Genomic DNA, 19,652 nt, shown 5'->3' with positions numbered 1-19,652 from the left:
TAATTATGTTAATATGGCCATTATTTAAAGTCCAACTCCAGTCATGTTTTAAATAGTCTCACATAGCCAGACGTCTCTCCACAACACTCAGCTCTGAAGAAAGGTCTGGCTCCACACACACACCTTCTGCTATAAGGAAAACAATGTCCTGCTTTATTGCATTTCTTTAAACCAATCACCAACCTTTTGGGCAGTGTTAAGCCCAGGATGCAGCGATGGTGTTGCTGCAAAATAGTGTCGAAGGGGAACTTGTTTTGGTGGAACATTTGCACGTCGGGAGGCAAGCTCTGGTATTAAAATGACTACATCACTGCAAAAGAAAATGTAACAGCTGTTAGCTTATTTACATTCGTACCATTAGCATCCCAGGTGCTAATTTGCAGCTCGGAGGTTGTTCTTGTTTTCCTGGGACTTTGAAAATATAGATAGCGGACACTGCCATTTAGTACTATGATTAGTATTCAAGGACTTATAAATATGCAAATAGTTGCTCACTGCAGTTTCAAAGCAAGAAATGCTCAGACATGGAGTTTACTGCTTATTTTGCTCCTGATGTGTCTTGTAACACATGAAAAAGGTTAAAGGTGATTTTCTTTGGGAGTCTTAAAGGCACTCGTGTGTGTACATTGTGAGTGAAAGCTCTGTGAGGAACTGAAAAGTAAAAAATTGAAAAACATAATCCCAAAAAGAAAGAAGAGAAAGAAGAAAGAAAGAAGAGTAAAATCAAGATGAAACAGTCTACACAGACACACACACACACACACACACACACACACAGCTCTACTGACATGCAGAACTGTGTGTGTGTTCAGATCTTTATGAGGTACGGTCGGCAGCGGTGGAAGCTCCGAGGCAGAATAGAGATCAATGGCAAACAGGTGTGGGACAGTGAGGAGATGGTGTTTGTGCCGCTCATCAGTGAGTTCCTCTCTGTCAAGGTCAGTACTTCCCACTGTCTTCAGACACTCTTTGGTTATTACTTTGGAGTGATTTGTATTTGTGCATCTTTCATGTCGGATAATAATCTTACTACCTTAGAAACTGACAGGAGTTGACTTGTTGAAGGCAGCGGTCTTTGGTATTGATAAAACTATATTTCTGTGGTCTCCTAGGTGACAGAGCTGAAGAGCTTAGCCAATCACGTGGTTGTAGGAAGTGTTTCCTGCGAGACGAAGGACCTGTTTGCTGCACTACCACAGACGGTTGCCGTGGATATTAATGATCTCGGGACTATTAAGCTGAGCCTCGAAGTCACCTGGAAGTGAGTTTTTCCATCCATACTGTCAGTGTTCTGTACCATTCATTAAGTGGTATTCATTAACAGAACATTGCTTAAATATTATACTGATTGTTTACTTTTATCTTCCTTCGCCTCCTGTCCTGTTTTTTTCCCCTCTGTCAGTCCATTCGATAAAGACGACCAGGGATCAGTGGCAAGCACTGTCAATAAAGCTCCAACTGTCAGTAAGAGATTCTCAACCATCTTCAACCAGAGTCCACCTGACACGCCGTCTCTACGTGAACAAGCCTTCTATGTAAGTTGTAACATATTCTTTTCATCCTCCTCTCTCCAGAGGAACGTTTGACGCTTTTCAAAAGACTGATAGTGGAATATTTGTCTTCAAGTTGTCAATAGTTCATATTTTGCTCTGATTGAAACACACAATTGATGAAATTGATATAAACGTAGTTATATATTGGTCCCTCCAAGATTTTGACAGCTTTTTTGGGTATCGTTTCAGTAAAATTCCTGATTTCATGGGGACTTTTTGGTGCATGTTGCAATATTTTAAGTGGTTTTGGCAAAGAACTTGCAGGAACAAGTGAAAATTGCAAAAAAAAAAAAAAAAAAAGTTACAGGTTAGTGATTTTGTAGATTTCATTAAAAATCAAAGGAAACTTGTTCCAGGGTGAATGATTGAACCACACTCTGCTCTGAGTGATTTAAGTACCCTTACCAGAAAGGCTGAAGATTACAAAAATTCAAACAAAAAGTGCTCCTAGGTGGTATTCCACAAAGAAGCAAAATCTTTTTGGAGTTAAAGCTCAAAACCAGTAGAAAATTATAAAATCTGAAAGTGCACAGAGCTTTGATAAATGTCAGAATGACAAAACTTGTGTTTTCTTTCAGTGCTTGCGACAAAATTAAAAAAACAATAAAGTACAACAAAATAATAAATAATTAAACATAGAGAAACAGGGGACGGCTATGATTGGTGGAACTTGTAGGAAACTGGAGCAATTGGTTGCAGAAAAGTTGTAATGATTTGACAAAATTGCAAGGTCGTGCAGAATTCACGGAAATTGGTTGAATTTCCATGATCGAGCATGCATGGCAGCATGATACTAAATTGATATATACAGGTTATATTTAGGTGCAGACCTTTTTGGGCAGTTTGTTTCTGACTGTTTTAGCAGAGTTTTTGCAGCTTGGCTCCAGACCTTTGAATCCGTAAGAAGCTGACAGTTCAGTCTGATATCAGGTTGAAGAGTTTTTATAGATTTCTGAACAAATGTAGCTGATCTGAAAACACCAGGGGAAGCAAAAAATTATATTTCTCATCAAAGAATGAGTCCATTTCATCCCGGGTCTGGAACTTGCTGTTATATACTGACAAGTTATGACCTTGTGGTTTAGAACCGCAGGGGTAGAGGGAGCATTGAGTTTAGCCTACAGCTACCACTCCCTAACTGCCCCATTGCCTTTTGCACCACCTGCTGCCACTTTGACGTGCAGTCTCTACCTCGGAGTCTGACCCGGCGGCAGCACTGGCCACTGCTGGACATCTTCAGAGACACACTTAGTCAGAGATGTGCCTGTAATGACAAATCACCAGCGAGACAGCCCACTACAGTAAGTCACTACAGAGTCAAGTCCCTGGAGAGTGTAGGACCACAGAGCCCACTGACTAGTGATAGTAATGATGGTGGTAGAACATTAGAACCCTAGAACCGTAGTCTCAGTAGCCGCTCAGTAGCCACTCAGTAGCGTGTGGTAGGTTTCCAAACAGCTCTTCACGGCTCCCATCTGAGAGCAGGGACTGGAAATCTGCTGCACACATACAGTATGACTCCCCTCTGGCCTGTAGGGCAAGTAGAACCTCCCAGCTGAACCCAGACTGGACTTTCAGTCACGCCTAGTGTACGTTTGTGATGATGAACCTTGAAGTTTCCTCTGAAAACCTCACACTGATTTATATTTCGGACTGTGTCCACTTTAGGGCTGCCCCCGACTAAGATTTTATTTTACAGTGCAGTGTGTCACACTGAATTCGCTAAAATGAGCCTGCATGAGTATGTTTTACCAGTTAGACTTACGTTTTAATGTAATTTAATAATAATTTAATGTCATCTGTGATGTGAAAATATCAGATTTCACACAAGTCAGAAAAGTTCAAAGTGTACGTCCTCCTATAGTTCAGTTATTAAATCAGTGGAGCTGCAGAGCTTTTCTCCTGAGGCTGCAGCCACTGTCCAGTGTCACCTGCACTGCATGCTTAGCACTCCTTTATGCCATGAATTAAGGATTTATTTGGACCGAGTCAGAGTTTGTGATTGTTGGGACAGTGGAAAGATGAACCAACACATTTTTGGTGAGTTTTTTGGTGAGTTCATTTTTTGTAGTTTCTCTAAGGTTTGAATGAAGTGATGAGTGAGTTTTTCCAGAGCAATTAAACAGCTGTTTCTGGTTAAAAGAAACATTTTTTAATCTTTAAAATCAGGTCTCTCACTGTCATGATCCTGTCCATAATGTTGTCAGTAACAATCTGAGCCTGTCAGCAGCAAAACAAATACAAACAACAAGCCAATCAGCAATCGTCATCTGTTCTGTGTGCTCCATGTGTGTGTGTCTGGATGAGGTGTCTCACAGCACATCATGCTGCTCTGCCTTTCTTTCACTCTTCACCTCTTCCACTTGTTTATATATATATATTTATGATTTATATATTTATATATTTATGATTCCCTCCTCTTTTTGTAGCTTCTATCTGCTTTATCCCGTAACTGTAATGCACAAAGACTGACAAGGAAAAAAAAAGAATGCTCAACTGGATGAATCTCACATGACTATCAGGGGGCAGCTGTGGTCCACTTAGCTTTGTTTACCTGCAGGATCATTGTTGACCTATCAGTTTGTGGTCAGTTGTTCTTATTTAGTGTGCTCACTGAAGCAGAACAGAAGAGGACGAAGCAAATTTGGACACTGATTGTTCTGTTAACTGGAGAAGATTAAGGACTGTGTGTTTGAGTCTGCCAGGTTGTTTAATCTGATGTACCCCAAAACTTCAAAAGCTGCTGCTGTGGTCAAGTTGAACTTCAATAAATAATTGATGTTGACAGCTTATGATATGTGACTGATGGGCAAAGTCTCCAGAATATTTAATAATAGAAAACAGAATGGAATTACAGGTTAAACCATTTGTCCACACCATAATCATAGATATTCTCCTCTGGTGACTTTAAATCTATGCTGCATGAAGGGCTGAGTGAACCAGGGAAAGTGGGACCCTGGAGTTGTGGGGACCTGGCTTGCTGTGTGTCAATTCATTTGTGAGAAATTAACTGACAATTAGAAATTAATTAAATTTCTTAATGATGTTGATAAATTTATCATTTTCGAACCGGGTCTTGATGACCTCTACTTAATCAAACTTGTGCGTGTCTGTCCATATCAACTCTTTTTCATCAATGCTGTTCTCTTTCAGAACATGCTCCGCCGTCATGAAGAATTAGAGAATGGAACAGCGTGGTCCAACTCATCTGAATCCTCTGACGACTCCTCCAGTCCTCAGCTGTCTGTAGGAGGCCTACGCAACTCTACACATCATAAGGTAACACACAACAGACACTGTGCATTATCTCTTGTGCTGTTATCATTATGATTCACTCTATCCCTCTAATGCAAAAAACAACAGAATAAAAACATAAAATGCCTTCATACTGCTCATCTGGTGTAATCCAAGTCTCCTAAAGCCCCAACATGCCAAGCTGACTAAAAAAAAATATTTACAGCATGTCTTTATCCTGAATCTTCACTGTAGATCCTTAGCTTTGAGCCACATTCACATGCACACTGTCTGAACTGTGTGTGTGTGGTGTGATGGTGTGCAAACAGCATGTTGGGACTTAAGGTTGTTGTTGTGTTGGGTCAGTCTCTCCCTGTGACTCAGTGCATCTCTCTGTCTCTCTAGGGGGTTTTGGTGACTCCAGACATCCAGCCAGCTGGAACAGTCACTTCCTCCCCTCAGCCTGACATCTCATTTTGCCTCAGAGACTCCTCCTGCTCCTCAACTCCAAACTCCACCCACAGGGTCAGCAGTGTCAGTGAGGCTCCCAACATCTCCAGACAGCAAGCAGAGAGTAACAGGTAAGGTTTTACTTTTGGTTTTGTACTTTTTTACACTGCATTCTCACAAATTGACATTTTTCATTTTTGTTTACTGATTATTTGCTACATTTACACAGAGATGAGTTTTTCATGTTTTGGTATATGGTGTGCCCCATCAGTAATAAGATTAAAGGGAAAAAAATCATTCCTTTCCTTGGTGCTGCTATACCAGCTGAGAGTTCTCCTGGTGCTCTTGTTGCATCAGTGATGTCACAGCGGTGTTGTTGGTGTTAAGGAAGACCTACATGCTCAGCTTGGATTTCTAGTCTCCTCCTCTGGGTAGCCGGGGGAATTCCAGATCAGTATTTTTGTCACCTAATGCTATGTTTTGGCCAACAAAATAACAACTATATGCTTGAGTGGTGATACACAGCAGCATGGGCATTGGCATCAGAAGCTTGCGCACAATGCATGCTGGTACATGTAGGCACTGCTAGCACAGCTCTGTGATCAGGAGAACTCAACTTTCTTTGTCAGTCTAGCACCACTGAGGAATTTATTGCTTCAGTTTGCTAGATTTACCATCAACACAGACTGGACATTAAGTGGTGAATTTTCCCTTTAACTGATGTATGAACTGATTCACAGGGAAGAGGAGAAGGGGACAGTCACTGTGACAACAAAAGCTGACAGTGAGGACGAGGACGCAGGGAAACAGTCTCCCACAGCAGCAGTGGGTGAGGTGGTGACCAACAGCTACACCTCACGCAGCTACTTGCGCTCTCTGAGCCACATCAGTGAAAGCAGCGCTGATGGCATTGTGTTGACGGACAGGTCAGCTGGTGAATCAGGCGAGGTGATGTCTTTGGCATCGGGGCTCTCCATCAATGACATAGAAATGGAGATGGCCAGCAGAACTCCTGAGCTGCCCAGCTCTGCAGCTACAGACACTGAGCTGTCACCACGGAGGCTCGGCGTGGTCCAAGAGAGTTATGTCACAGATCAAAATCAAAACGAGAAGGAGGACACATCCAGCTCGGTCCTCACATCCTCCTCTCCAAGGACTGAAGGGGTGGACCCTAGTTCTCCATCACAAATGAACACACACCCACAGCTAGAGGGTAACACACTCACAGACAGTGGGGACGTGACTTACATGGCCCGACGTGTGTCGGTAGAGGAGGATGTGCCAAGTGCTGGAGCAGACTGTCTGCCCAGAGCGGGTGATTGTCCAGTGGACAGCGGGCTGGAAGATGCCCTGGGAGCTGTAGTGTCCTCTCTGGATGATTACAGAGGACAGTTCCCTGAGTTACAGCTGCTGGAACAAGAGCTGAAGCTGCTGCAGGTCACACTGAAGGTGAGTGTGTGAGACAAAGGAGAGAAGTTGCCTTCAAAGATGTTAGAATAGTCAAAAACTCTACTCAAGTTTAAGTATTGTTACACTGTCAAAACAAGTTGAATTAAAATGTTCATCAAAATTGTTTAAAGGGACAGTTCATCCCAAAATCAAAAATACATATTTTTCTCCTGACAGTAAACTGAATATGTTTGAGTTGTGAACAAAATTGAGATTTTGTGGACCAAACAACTAATGGATTAGTGGAAAAATAATTCCTGGTTGAAAAATAGGCCCAAACATGTTATGTTAATGTTAATGTTAACATGTTAACATATTTTTCAATTGACAAGAATGTGATAGGATCAATTTTTCATCATTTTCTAAAATTTTATGGACCAAACAGCAAATCAATCTAGGGAAAAATTATTGCCAGATTTATATTTTTCACCATTTTTCACCAACAATTGATTGATCAATCGTGAATATAATGGACAGATTGATCAGCAGTAAATTATTTGCAGCCCTGACCTTGATGCATGTTATTACAAATATATACACATGTTAAATACTTTATAGGCTGAGTTAACAGGACATCTCATTGGTTTTATTTCCTCTCACAAGGAAAAAGATATAGAACTACTGAATTATAAGAATATAATTAAGATACTTCTAAATTTCTTCTATCATCTTTTTATTTATTTGGTTACCCAAATAAAATCTCCTGTGACCCACCTGTGGGTCGAGACCCGGTGTTTTGGAATGACTGTTAGAAGATACTTGTGTGCTGCTCTAAATACACACATGAATTTACATATAGATGTACTTATCAGCAAATATACATATTCATACAAACACACATACATGTAGATTTTACCTGCATGCTGCTGTCTGACTGTTATCAGTGTTTGATATTAAGGTGGGACCAGTTTGACTGTGTGTTCTCCTGTTGTGTGCCAGTCTGAGCATGCTCAGTATGTGCATATATGTGTCTGTTGTGCATCTGAAGGCATACTTAACTGTTGGCCTGTGGTCTGACTTTGGATCTGTGTGTGTGTGTGTGTGTGTGTGTGTGTGTGTGTGTGTGTGTGTGTGTGTGTGTGTGTGTGTGTGTGTGTGTGTGTGTGTGTAGGGTGGTAAGCACAGCCGTTCGCCCAGCGTGGTCAGCCTCACAGTGGAAACAGCTCTGGGCAGCTTTGACTTCCTCAACACGTCGGACTGGGAGGAGGAAGACGAGGAGAAGGCTGACAGGAGGAGTAGGAATGGCAGGTGAGTGCTGACAGTGAGCTGTCAGTGAACAAACTGAGCCAAATCCTCTGGAGAACAAGTGTTCCACACCTCACATTGTTCTAAAGTCATAGACTCTAAATAATAACTAATGACTTGTTTCTAGATCAAGTCTATGACTTCTGTGTTGTTACACAGCTTTATTTGTTCACACTGAGCAGACATCCAGCATCTATCTCAGTTTCCTAGTTGTTGTTTGTTGGTGCCATCTGGTGGAGCTGTGTGGTACCGTCACTCCTGTTGATTCGACTGGTATTTGTGGCTGTGAAGCACGTGAGCAGCCTGGAAAACCTCTTATAATAATACCATAATAACACGCGGATTTATTGTCCTGGCTCAGTGTCACAAACCCTCTCTTGTTGTTTACGGGATAAATATCACAGGTTTGACTGATACAGAGTCTGATATGGAAAGCTACAAACTTGACTGATAGCAAATACAGATCTAAATATAGCCAATGAACATTGACATTATATAGTCATGCAGAGGTTGTTACATTATTAGCAAGTGGCACTCAGTCACACGAGGATTTGAACTTTTGACCTTTGGATCCCAGAGAAGGTGACTGACAGACTGCACCACTGGGGAGACTTGGCCTCTACACATCTTGTTACAAGTTGGGACAATCACATCAGCTGTGCAAAACTGGAACATTTTTATCTGTTTAAACTCAAAACACTTGCAAAAGTCAAAATGTTGTTGATAAATTACAGCAAGATATTAAATATCACTGCAGACTCACTGTTTGACCAATTTGAATACAGTTCAGAACACTTGATATCGACCATCTGCAGAACGTCTGTGTAGGTTTTGGTCATCTCTGAATGAAGACGTGGAGATACAGATGTTAATTTATTTTGCATATTTTTAAAAATTCAGAGTGATGGCCTTCTGAATTGACCACAGTTTGCAGTGAGACAAACTTTTGTCACAATTCTCAATTTTTATGCCAATATCACAACACAGTCATGTGTTATTGCAAATTATAGAAATTAGCTATTTTAATAATAACAGTAATAATAATAATAATAATAATAATAATAATAATAATAATAATAATAATAATAATAATACATTTAATGAAAATTGATTGACTCATAAAATCCAAATGGATTGACCAATCTAAATTCCTTTGATAGCTTTAGATGACCTTATTTTCATGCTGATCGGCCCAGCAGTCTGGGAGGAGTTTACAGAAATAGGTTTTTAAGAATTGAAAAAAGATGCAGCTGAATTGAAAGAATAAAACAGCAAAATAATTGTTAGTCTACATCAAGCTGTTTTAAAGATAATTGCAACATTGTAAACTTAATTGTTACAGTACCACCTTAAGGTCAATGAGTGTCATTTTTGTTGTCTGAGTAGTAGGTGGAATTTGCAACAAACCAGCCAAATTTGATTAGTTTTCATTTTACAGTTTTTGCTGCATGAACACTTTTAGAAGAGGAAAAAAGAAACAAAAGAAAGAAAGAAAGACTGAATAATCTGAACAAAAACAGCAGGGGTCTGCAGCAAGCAACACTTGCAGACCCCTAATATTCTCTTTGTTTCTTTATACCTCACTGTATGAAACTGACGCTGGAACCACACGTCATTTATTACCACAAGTGAAGGCATTCATACACCAACATCCTCTTTAGGCTTCTGGAGATTTTAATTATATTGTTAGAAGGGTTATAAAATTATTAAATTCACAATTGTATAATAATGATATTATATAATAATGACACCAGCCAGAAATGGGATTCATCAAAGCAGCCTGATTGCAGAAAATAACAACATAACAGAAATAACACTTTTAACATGACATTGGTCAAATATTCAGTATGCCAGCTGCTCTGTTAGTCTGTACTAATGTACAATGGTGCCAGGAGATAAATACTAACATGTGTATTAACATTTCCTAAGTGGTACTAAACACAGCTGAAGCTGATGAGGATGTTTAATATTTGTTTATAAACCAAAGTTGATTTATTGGACCAATTAAAATTTCTACCTGATGATGGTGCTGAAGGAAAGGTTAAAGGGTATCACTTTAAAATAAGACGATACTCACAAATGATTTATAAATGGTTTATAATCAGTTACTCAGCAAGAGTTCTAACTTACTTTTTTACTTATTACTCCTTTAAAAAGTTCATTTCATTTTTCCAATGTATCACTGTAGGAGGGTGTGTGGATTTCCAATCTTTAAGTATAAGTTTCTTTAATAAAATTAAAGAAAACAAGAGTAATCCAACTCTGTGGATACCTCACGATGTTCTGTAATATCTTGGAATACACAAATTGATGGATTAAAATACAATTTTTCACTCAGTATCTCTGTTAACCAATATTCTATATCAAACCAAACTTTGTTACAGTCCCAGAATAAATAGATCAGTGAATCTATTATTCCACATGTTCCACATTGTATTTATTTACCTTATCTCTTTTGCAGTACGTTCTATGCATTATTTTATATGCTTATTGCTTCTATGTTACCTGTTTCTATAAAGTCTATTATCCAGAGTGTCCACCTAACTTCCAATTAAACAACACAAAAACCTGATTAAATCAATTAAAGTGGCCTGTATGAGCCTGCAGAAGCTTTGACATGAACAGTGTTAATTCCTCCTGTATGTGTGCAGGTCTCTGCAGGACAGAGGCTGGAACAGCCCCTCCTCCCCCACCTTGGCCCTCACCACAGGCTGCAGTACTCTAGACTGCTCTCTGGTGGTCCACTTGAAGAACTGCAGCACACAGCTGTTGGTATGAGACCCGCAACACTGTCCTCAAGTCATCTCTCAGTCAGAGACGAGTGTCCAGCTGCCATAGTGCAGATGTGACAGAGTTAGCTTGAGTTCTAGCTTTGTAGAGTTGTGTACTATGATAATCTGTTTTGGACGTGGTCATCTACACAAGTTGAAGCCATTCTTAAGTTCTGTTCTGAAGAATCAGGTCCAAGGAGCTGTAGTTGATGAATTAGTACTTGTTACAGCTGGGTAACACTTTATTTCAAGATGCTTGTAATAACATATGTTAATAGGTAATAAGACCCATATAAGATGCTTACTAACATAGCGCCTATATAAATGTTAATAATAGCATGATAAAAATGTTTGTTGCTAGATTATAAGGCATTTTAAGGGGTCTTAATAAGAAACTCACTAACAGATAATAGACTGTTTGAGTTTCTTATTAATTGTTTGTAATAGCATTAGAAACACATTTATTTAAGTCAGCTAACTTCCTTTGTTAAACCTTTACTAAGATTTTGCTGTTGCTTTATTAAGATTTCTACATACTTTACTGTGCATATATTAGCAGTAAACTGCATTTATTAACAGTTAACAGTCATTTTTCGGAATCTAAAGCATGAATAATGCTTATTAAGGTTAATTAATTCTTTATTATGCACTTATCAATAGTTTCCATGTTTTTTTAATTATTCATATTTCAGGCTTCCTCTGCTAAGAGCTGCTAATAAATGCAGTTTATGTAGAAAGTATGTGGAAATATTAATAAAGCAACAACAAAAGTTTACAGTAGATAAACTCAATAAATGTGTTTGTAATTATTTGTAAACAATTATATTGTATAATTATATGATCATTCTATATATATTAATAAGACTTTTATTAACATTCTTAAGCAGTCTATAAACTGTTAACAAGGTTCTTATAAGTGCTTATAAATGTATTAGAGTCTTATGCTATTATTAACACTTATATGGTCTTATTAACTATTTTAATGTTAATAAACATCTTATAAGGGCCTTATTACTATTTACTAATGCTTACTACAAACACCTTTAAATAAAGTGTTAGTGAAGTTTTATATTAAGTTGTAGCAGTACGTAGTAACATGATCATTTATAACATTAATTTAATTCATTTTTAAAAAGAAAGTTGAAATGTCTTTATTAAAACCAGCAGTTCCAGTTGTTTTAGTGTTATGATACCATAGTTTCTTCCATGCAGTAGCTGTTGAGATACAACATGCAAGTACTAAACTAACAACTAAATGTAAGAGTAAAGGTCTAATGTAAGATCGTTCACTTCTTTGACAAATACACCATATAATCAATAAAACTGTGTCATATCTATATTATTAGAGGTAAACTCAGATGATCAGATTAGTGTTGTAGTTAGAAAGATGTGCTGTTCTGTCAAATGTTGTTATGTAAAGTGGTATATGTCATGTTGTGTGTAGCGTCTGGGTACGTTTGGTCCTCTGCGCTGTGGAGAGATGTACGCCTTAGACAGACTGCTGAGAGAGGCTCGAGTCCTCGAAATCATCCGACGTGTCACTAAGGACAACCCAAGACGCCTGAGACAGCCTGCTGAAGGTGAGCTCCTGTTTCTACACATCTGTTCTCTAGTGCTACCCTGCGTTTCAGTGATACATCTAACATACCTTTTCATCAAGCTGACTGCACTTTTATCCACAGTAATGTTTGTCTGTTTACCACAGCTGAACATAGGTTCTAACATCCAGCACTGAAGCTGGAAAGAACAAACCTAGAGAGCACTCAGAAATAGGGCTGCAACTCACCATTAGTTCCATTCTCAAGTCATCTGCAGATTATTTTTGACAAATAGTCTTTTAGTCCATGAAATGTCAAAAAAAAAAATGCAAAATGCTCATCACAGTTTCCCAGAGCCCAAAGTGATGCCTTCAGATTGTTTATTTGGTCCAACAGTCCAGAACCCAAAGACTCTGTCAGAAATGACAAAGAAAGGCAGCAAATCCTCACATTTAACAAGCTGTAACCAACAGATGGTTGACATTTTTCCATGAAAAACAACTGAAATTGTTGATCAGTTATCAAAGTAATTTTCTCTGGATCAACAAATCAGTTTAAAATTTGAAATCCATCACTAGCTCAGATAAGGTTAGTAAGTTGACATTATAGTTAAGATTATTGTCTCGCACATGGTCAAGAATGAACCTCGATGCTGGAAGCTAAAGAAAACATTTAAACTTCAGCGAGCCTGATCCAAAAATAAAGCATGAAGAGTAACTCTTTCTTCTCTTGCGTCACAGTGATACCACAGCTGGGCCTGTGCCTCGGTGCTGTGTCACTATGGCAACAGTGTGTGGGACAGGGCACTGTGTACAGTGTGTCTGCTGAGAGCTTCCTGGTTACACTGCCGACAGTCTACTCCAGCATACTGCCTGAAAGGGCCAGCAGCATGGCCGACACAGGTACAACAGCATCTGTACTGTGTGTACAGCACTTGTTAGTCTGTGTGCCATAGTAACATCTGTGTGTGTGTGTGTGTGTGTGTGTGTGTGTATCCAGTGTTCTTGTGTCTGGTGGAGCGGATGCTGGATCAGAGGTTACCACGGCGAGGCAGCAGCAGAGACAGAGTGACGGTGACGATCTTCCAGCTGTGGACTTACTTGGAGGCGAATGGCATCAGTGACATGGAAACACACATCAGTGAGCTGGCAGAAGAAGGTAACCCACATACACGTGCGCACAGACACACACAGACAAAGTGAAAAGGATTCAGTCATTTTCCAATCACTGTTAACATCCCTCCACAGTGTGGCTGGTGCAGAGCCTGGCGTCATGTGACCAGGATGTGATTGTACACGCTCTGCGGCGTCCAGCAGAGTGCAGCCTGAGGAGAGAAGGACTTCACGCTGTGGCCAAATTACTGAAAGACCCCCGAGGCAAAGTGTCAGCCTCAGCCAGCTCTGTGCTGAGGAGCCTGGCTGCCCAGCCCAGACAGAGAGAGCAGGTGAGTGTGTGTGCTGCACACTACTCTTCTAACACTTGTGGCTTTAACAAAACCTTGTTATAGATGTATTATATTTTTAAAAAACTCAATTTTAATGAACATTTTTTTATTATTAATGTTCATGTTTTTGACTGCCTCTCTCTCAGTCAATTCTGAAGTATTGGTCATGTGTTATAACAGCTTTCACTGTTTCCTGTTAAAAGTCTGTTTATCTATGTAACTCATTCGTATCATTTTGATTTTAATTACAACATTTTATAACAGTCTCTATGATTCCCATGTTTATAATAAATATACCAGTCCCTCCAGAAGGTTGCGATGTTGCGATCGCAACAATTCATGCAAATTCATCCCCCAGAATTATTACATATTTTTTATTTTATCACTGGTACTGAAAAGAACATAACATTTGTCATTGTTATTGAGATTTATTAATGCTCTGTGCATTTTAAATTTCATGATTTTTTTCGTTGTTTGACTGAGTTTGAGCTCCAAAAAGATTTGGCTCCTTTGTGGATCTAGAGTTTTTGTAATCCTGAGCCTTTTTGGTTAGGTTACTGAATTATACAAAAAAAAAAAAAAAACTTTCTTTTGCACTTTTCACTTGCCTACACGATTTCATTGCAAAAATGCCTAAAAACAGTGCAATATGCATCACAATTTTTTTTTGAAAAGCTGCTGTGACATCAGGCATTTTAGGCCACAACAATCCCAAAACAGCACATGAAATCCTGGTATACTTATAACCTGCTCACAGCAAAGTTCTAAGCGCTCATAGATATTCATAATTCTTATGACAATAATTATAAAGCATTTTATAATGACTTATAAGGTCAAGTATCGTAATACTTCATAATTGTTGGCCACTCACCAACATTTTGACATGCTAGGATCATAATGCATTATAATTATCTTAGTTATAATACATTGTTATCATTTTATAATGCATTACATTCACTATTATAATGCATTATAGTGTATTCATAAGTTACTCTAAGGTGCCATTGTGTGCTTAAACTGAAGTAATGAAATTCCAAAATGAAATAATCAGTTAAGTAATATTAATTGATTTATTAACTTTCCTTTGCTAATAATCTTTTCATTTAACTCTTCGTTAAGTGTGAGTGTTAATGTGTTATAAACCACACAATCCTTTTTAAAAAAAAGTGTCTCCACCACCAGACGAGCAGTATGGAGGCATTTATGTTTTCATTTTGTGTTTTTTACATTTGAAAACTGGTCACTATTCACTTCCATTGTTTGGGAGATTCTGCAACACTGTTTTCCTGTGAAACTCCAGCAGTGTTTTACAGACTAACAAACTAAACCTGTACAACACCAGTACTTTTACTTGTAATTGAGTAATATTTTAGTAATGTAACAATACTTGTACTTGAGGACAGAGTTTCAGTACTCTTTCCACCACTCCTAGTGGACATAACATCTTACAGTGAAATGTTGTCTAAATTTCACCACGCACACATGTTTTGGCTCATTTGTTTGGACGTTACCTATAATCTGTCTGCATACTGATATTATCTAATAAAATGAAATAACTGATTGGGTTCTAATCATGAGGCTTCAGTCAGGCAGACCGATTACATGAGCAGCATGTAAAAAGTGGTGCAGAGCTGCATCATGTGATTAACTTCATAATAACATGTAGCACCACAGAAGCCAGCAACAGCAGCCTCGTATTTTGTGTATCACAGACAGTTAACATGGTGTTTTCTCCTGCTCAGGCTTTGGTCAGCTGTTTGGAGCTGCTGGAAGATGAGAATGTGGACACCAGAGTGTGCGGATGCAAGGCCTTAGCTTGTCTCAAGGTACAGACACGTTCAGAGTGTGTGCTTTTGTCCAAGGCTCCCCACCCCCCATCAAAATATTATTTCAGGACATTGAATATTGATTGTGATAACAATGAGAAAATGCTCATAAAATCTGTTCTGTGTAATGCAGACTGTGCTGACCACTGTGTTCCCTCTGTTGTTGTTCCAGGCCAAAGAAAGCATTGACCAATTAGTGTATCTCTGTCGGACCGACAAGGAGGAAGTCCGTGATGCTGCCAAACAGGCGCTGCTAGTGCTCGGTAATAACAACCACCATGTTAGTTAGACTGACAACTAGACAATAAATTTCATGGGTTAACTGTTAGAGAGTGGTCGTGATGTTCTTACTGCATAGTTGTATGGATGTTACTGTATTTGCATTTGATAGTTTTTTCCAACCTGAGTCTTATTTTTCATCCTTGTCAGTTTTGGTAACTTTTTATTTTATTTCTTCCAGAGAGTGGTTACAAACCTGATCAATCATTTTATGACGCTGTACAGCTCTTATGTGTGATAAAGCACACAGAGTAGGCTATTCATGTCTTATCAGTCGCCTCCTGAACAGATTTAACCATCAGATGGTGAGCAGATGGATTTATTAGCAGCTGAGCTTTTGAAATCATGCTAAAATGACATCTGCTATCACAAAGTCCTGTGGTCTGATCGTTTGCTTTCATATCACAAACAAACTGCACCAGAGTCTGCTTGGAACCAGACCGAGACCCACCTTTTTAGGCAGTCTCAGTCTGGTTCTTTGGTCCGCACCAGGGTTCAATGGACAGCTTTCACACCAGTCCAAATGAATCGCAATAAATGGGCAAACAGACTCGGGTACTTTTTAACTGAACCAAACGAGGCAGGTGTTAAAACACCTCTAGAATAACAGTCTGAGTCTGTCAAAATAGGACTCAGGTTCAAAAACCAGAATTACCCTTTAATGGCTGTGAGTATAATGTTCTCCCAGCTGGTAGTAATAAAACTGTAAAAAATATGACTCATGTTGGTAAATAATTTGTCTTAAATGACATTGGTTGAGTTGATTCAAACTTGGATATATATTAATGTACCTGCTGCTTCTTATATATTCACTATTGATTTTCTGTATTTTTTCCTTTTTTTATTCATTCATTTCAATTCATTTGTGTCCATTTGTTCATATGTTTGTAACATAAGACAACAATTAAGGCAGAAATGAGAAATCTACATCTTTCTTGTTATCTGCCATTTGACTTTGTCCAACACAACCGTCTGTGCATCTATTCACCTTTTCCATCTTGTCGTTCTTCCATTCATGGTGTGGAGCAGGCGAGGAGGGGAAGATGGCCCACAGACACGTGGAGACATCTCAGGACAGCATACCGAGGCTCTTCGCTCCAGGAAGCATGGCCAGCACAGCTTTCTAACACTACACTCTCACACACACACACACACACACACACACTCTCACACAAACTCATACCACTGGGTGGGAACATCCAACACCATATGAATGTTGTGCTTTGCCCGATGTCATGAGAATATACAGTATGCTGTTCTCCTACCCACTAAAACATACAAAGACAAATCTATCAGTATAGACACTGTCAGAGACGTAACGACAGAGACTCTGCTTCACACTGGGCAAACACATGAAGTCAGTAAGCTACAAACAACCTGTGCTAACTACTCTGAGAGAATCAGTCGGACTGTAGAGATGCCGGGACGAATGTACAATGTGAGCGGGCTGAATGGAAGGATGTGTAAAGGGAGGAGTGGAAGGATGAAATGGGCAAGAGGAAGCTGACGGGTTAAGAGGGCAGGGAGGAACATGTCTGCGTTGTCAAATTAGTGGACAAGCTCTTTGCTCTTTGCCATTGCAGTCCTGTTCTTCCGTGGGCTGAACAGTCCATTGTTTTAAAGTTAGCAAAAGTCTATAAAACTATTTACAGTCACACAGGGCTTTTCACGCTGCATGTCCTTAACCCTGGGCTAAGAGTTACCCTTGGGCTAACTTAGCCCCTTTTCACACACATATTGTTAAGCCAGGGTTAAGCTAAGCACTGAGCTGTATGATTCACTCTACACTGCTACTAGCCCTGGGTTACATTTCTGTTGGTGCACCAATTGGTGTGAACATTTTATATAGGCTTTTCACACTGCATATACGCTGCAGACTTTAGCCTAAAGCTAGCTGGCCCCGCTCCAGAGCAGGGTTACCCCGAATTTGCGGGCTTATCCTCTGAAAATCGACTTAACCCAGAGCTAAGAGCTGCCAGTGTGAGACAGGGCTAAAAGCTTAGAAGAAGAAGATAATCAGTCAGGTTAATGGAAAACACCTGTGTGTGTGTACAGAGGCTTTAACCCAGAGCTAGAAGAAGGGCAGTGTGAATCATATAGCCCTGGGGTTAGCTTAACCCTGGGTTAACAATATGCAGTGTGAAAAGCCCTTATGAAAGCTTTCATAGCTCCAGGCTTAGAGCGTTCTTGTCCTGGGGCTAACAGCTCTCTTAGCCCAGGGCTAAGTGCAGTGTGAAAAGCCCATAGCCTACTAAGTGCCCAAAAATGTACAGAATTTTGAGTTTTGTGTATTTTTGTTCGGTTTCCTTACTTTGACTCTCTGTGGTTCTGACTGGTTACATGGTGAATCAGTGCACACATATATAGATCCCATTCTACAGTATAATGCTACCCCCTACCATTATATAAAACCACTTCTCTTAATGGATGCTGCTGTGTCCAGTTTTTGAACGCATGTGCTCCAGATGGACAGCTTCATCTGCCATGTGGCATATACTGTAGGAGAGCCACACCCTGCAAAGCAAAGAAATAAATGAGATTTTTTATTGGATTGTATTTGATATGATGGGAAAAGGTATGCTGTATGTTTTTTTATCCAATTGTATTATAAAGCCACTTGTAAGAGGTGAGCAGGAGGGGCTTCACCGTGCTGCTCAGGATGACATGTTATTGCTGCTGATGCAGGGAGGGAAGCTTGGACACTGTCGATTCAGCAGCTCAAACAGCTGCAGTAAAAGAGCCAGCAGCTTGTTTCGATGGGCACGCTCACACAGATAACACTGCTACTGCTGGCTTCTGAACTGTGAAACGTCTTCCAAATCAAAAGATTCTCTGTCAACTCTCTGTCTCGCATGCCTTCATGTTTAATGTTTAATAATGTCAGCATATTGGCAACAGATTCAAAAGAAAGAAAATTATAATCACACTGTAGTTCTATATAAAGTTTTGAAATGATAGAAAATGTAAGTTCTGCACAGAGAATGGTTTAAGCAATTCAGTGCCATTACTTTTTTTTACAATTATGACATATCTTATTCTTCATGGAAATACATATAATATGACTATATGCCACTGGAATTCAATATCCTGTGATTGTAAATTGTTTTATCTTAGAGTCTTAATTTTTAAATGTATACTTTGTTTATGAGATGCATTTGTACTGTTATAATAACACAGTTTAATTTAAGTCATTCAACCAATCAGTTTAAGACCTGATTCAGCGAATGACTCGACTTTCTGTGGCACTTGAGTGTACCACTGACATATCTGCTGCACGTGGGATGGCATTATGTTTGGACTCACTGAATACTTGCATTATTGTTACAGCCTGCTGTGGAGGACTTTGCATTTAAAGAATGTAAAGACAGATCACTGAGTGGAGATGGATCGCTCCATCCAGGTCTGGGATCAGTTCACTTTAAATTCAGATCAATAACCTCGAAGATTTCTGGCTTGTAGAAAGAATAAGTGTTTCCTTTGTGTTAGTACTGGCATTATTTTAAACACTTGAATAGGAATAATCAAAATAGAATTGGATTGAATTTCAAGTAAATTGGCCCCAGATATGGAGCAAATAATTAAAGAGCCATACCAGTGTTTAAGCATGTTAATGCCATTTGCTACAAATAAAATACAGAAATCTTAACAATGCTGCCGACCATTTTCCAAAACAAGCATATTATCTTCACAAACTACCACCATGAGAAAAACACTGAAGACATTATTTTGTAATTCAGTCGTTCTTGAGAATTGGGAAAATCCTTTTTTGTCTATTTTAAAAGATCAAACTCTTGGCTATTAAAACTAGTAACGGGCCAAGCAGTGATTACATTTTTTATTAAATGTAGACAACGTATTTGATT

At 39.2% G+C, this 19,652-nt stretch overlaps 1 protein-coding gene across 4 annotated transcripts in view; it reads left to right on the top strand.

Moving 5' to 3' along the window:
• The window catches only part of ripor1 (RHO family interacting cell polarization regulator 1), a 73,775-nt gene extending 54,337 nt beyond the window's left edge, over positions 1-19,438 (top strand). For all 4 annotated transcript variants that reach the window (XM_084733484.1, XM_084733483.1, XM_084733482.1 and 1 more), the window contains exons 10-24: positions 813-938; positions 1,113-1,261; positions 1,403-1,535; positions 4,707-4,832; positions 5,193-5,368; positions 5,978-6,686; positions 7,798-7,934; positions 10,583-10,703; positions 12,147-12,282; positions 12,981-13,142; positions 13,240-13,398; positions 13,488-13,684; positions 15,427-15,510; positions 15,683-15,773; positions 16,819-19,438. In XM_084733484.1, the coding sequence (XP_084589610.1) occupies positions 813-938; positions 1,113-1,261; positions 1,403-1,535; positions 4,707-4,832; positions 5,193-5,368; positions 5,978-6,686; positions 7,798-7,934; positions 10,583-10,703; positions 12,147-12,282; positions 12,981-13,142; positions 13,240-13,398; positions 13,488-13,684; positions 15,427-15,510; positions 15,683-15,773; positions 16,819-16,916 (2,604 nt within the window). In that variant the 3' untranslated portion in view covers positions 16,917-19,438. The remainder of the gene's footprint in view (positions 1-812; positions 939-1,112; positions 1,262-1,402; positions 1,536-4,706; positions 4,833-5,192; positions 5,369-5,977; positions 6,687-7,797; positions 7,935-10,582; positions 10,704-12,146; positions 12,283-12,980; positions 13,143-13,239; positions 13,399-13,487; positions 13,685-15,426; positions 15,511-15,682; positions 15,774-16,818) is intronic.
• Positions 19,439-19,652: the final 214 nt, after the last annotated feature.

The sequence above is a fragment of the Lutjanus erythropterus genome, chromosome 13 (genome assembly GCF_056507025.1).
Source record: "Lutjanus erythropterus isolate fLutEry1 chromosome 13, fLutEry1.hap2, whole genome shotgun sequence".
In the NCBI taxonomy this organism is placed as follows: Eukaryota; Metazoa; Chordata; class Actinopteri; order Lutjaniformes; family Lutjanidae; genus Lutjanus; species Lutjanus erythropterus.
This window is presented reverse-complemented; position numbering and strand designations above follow the sequence as displayed.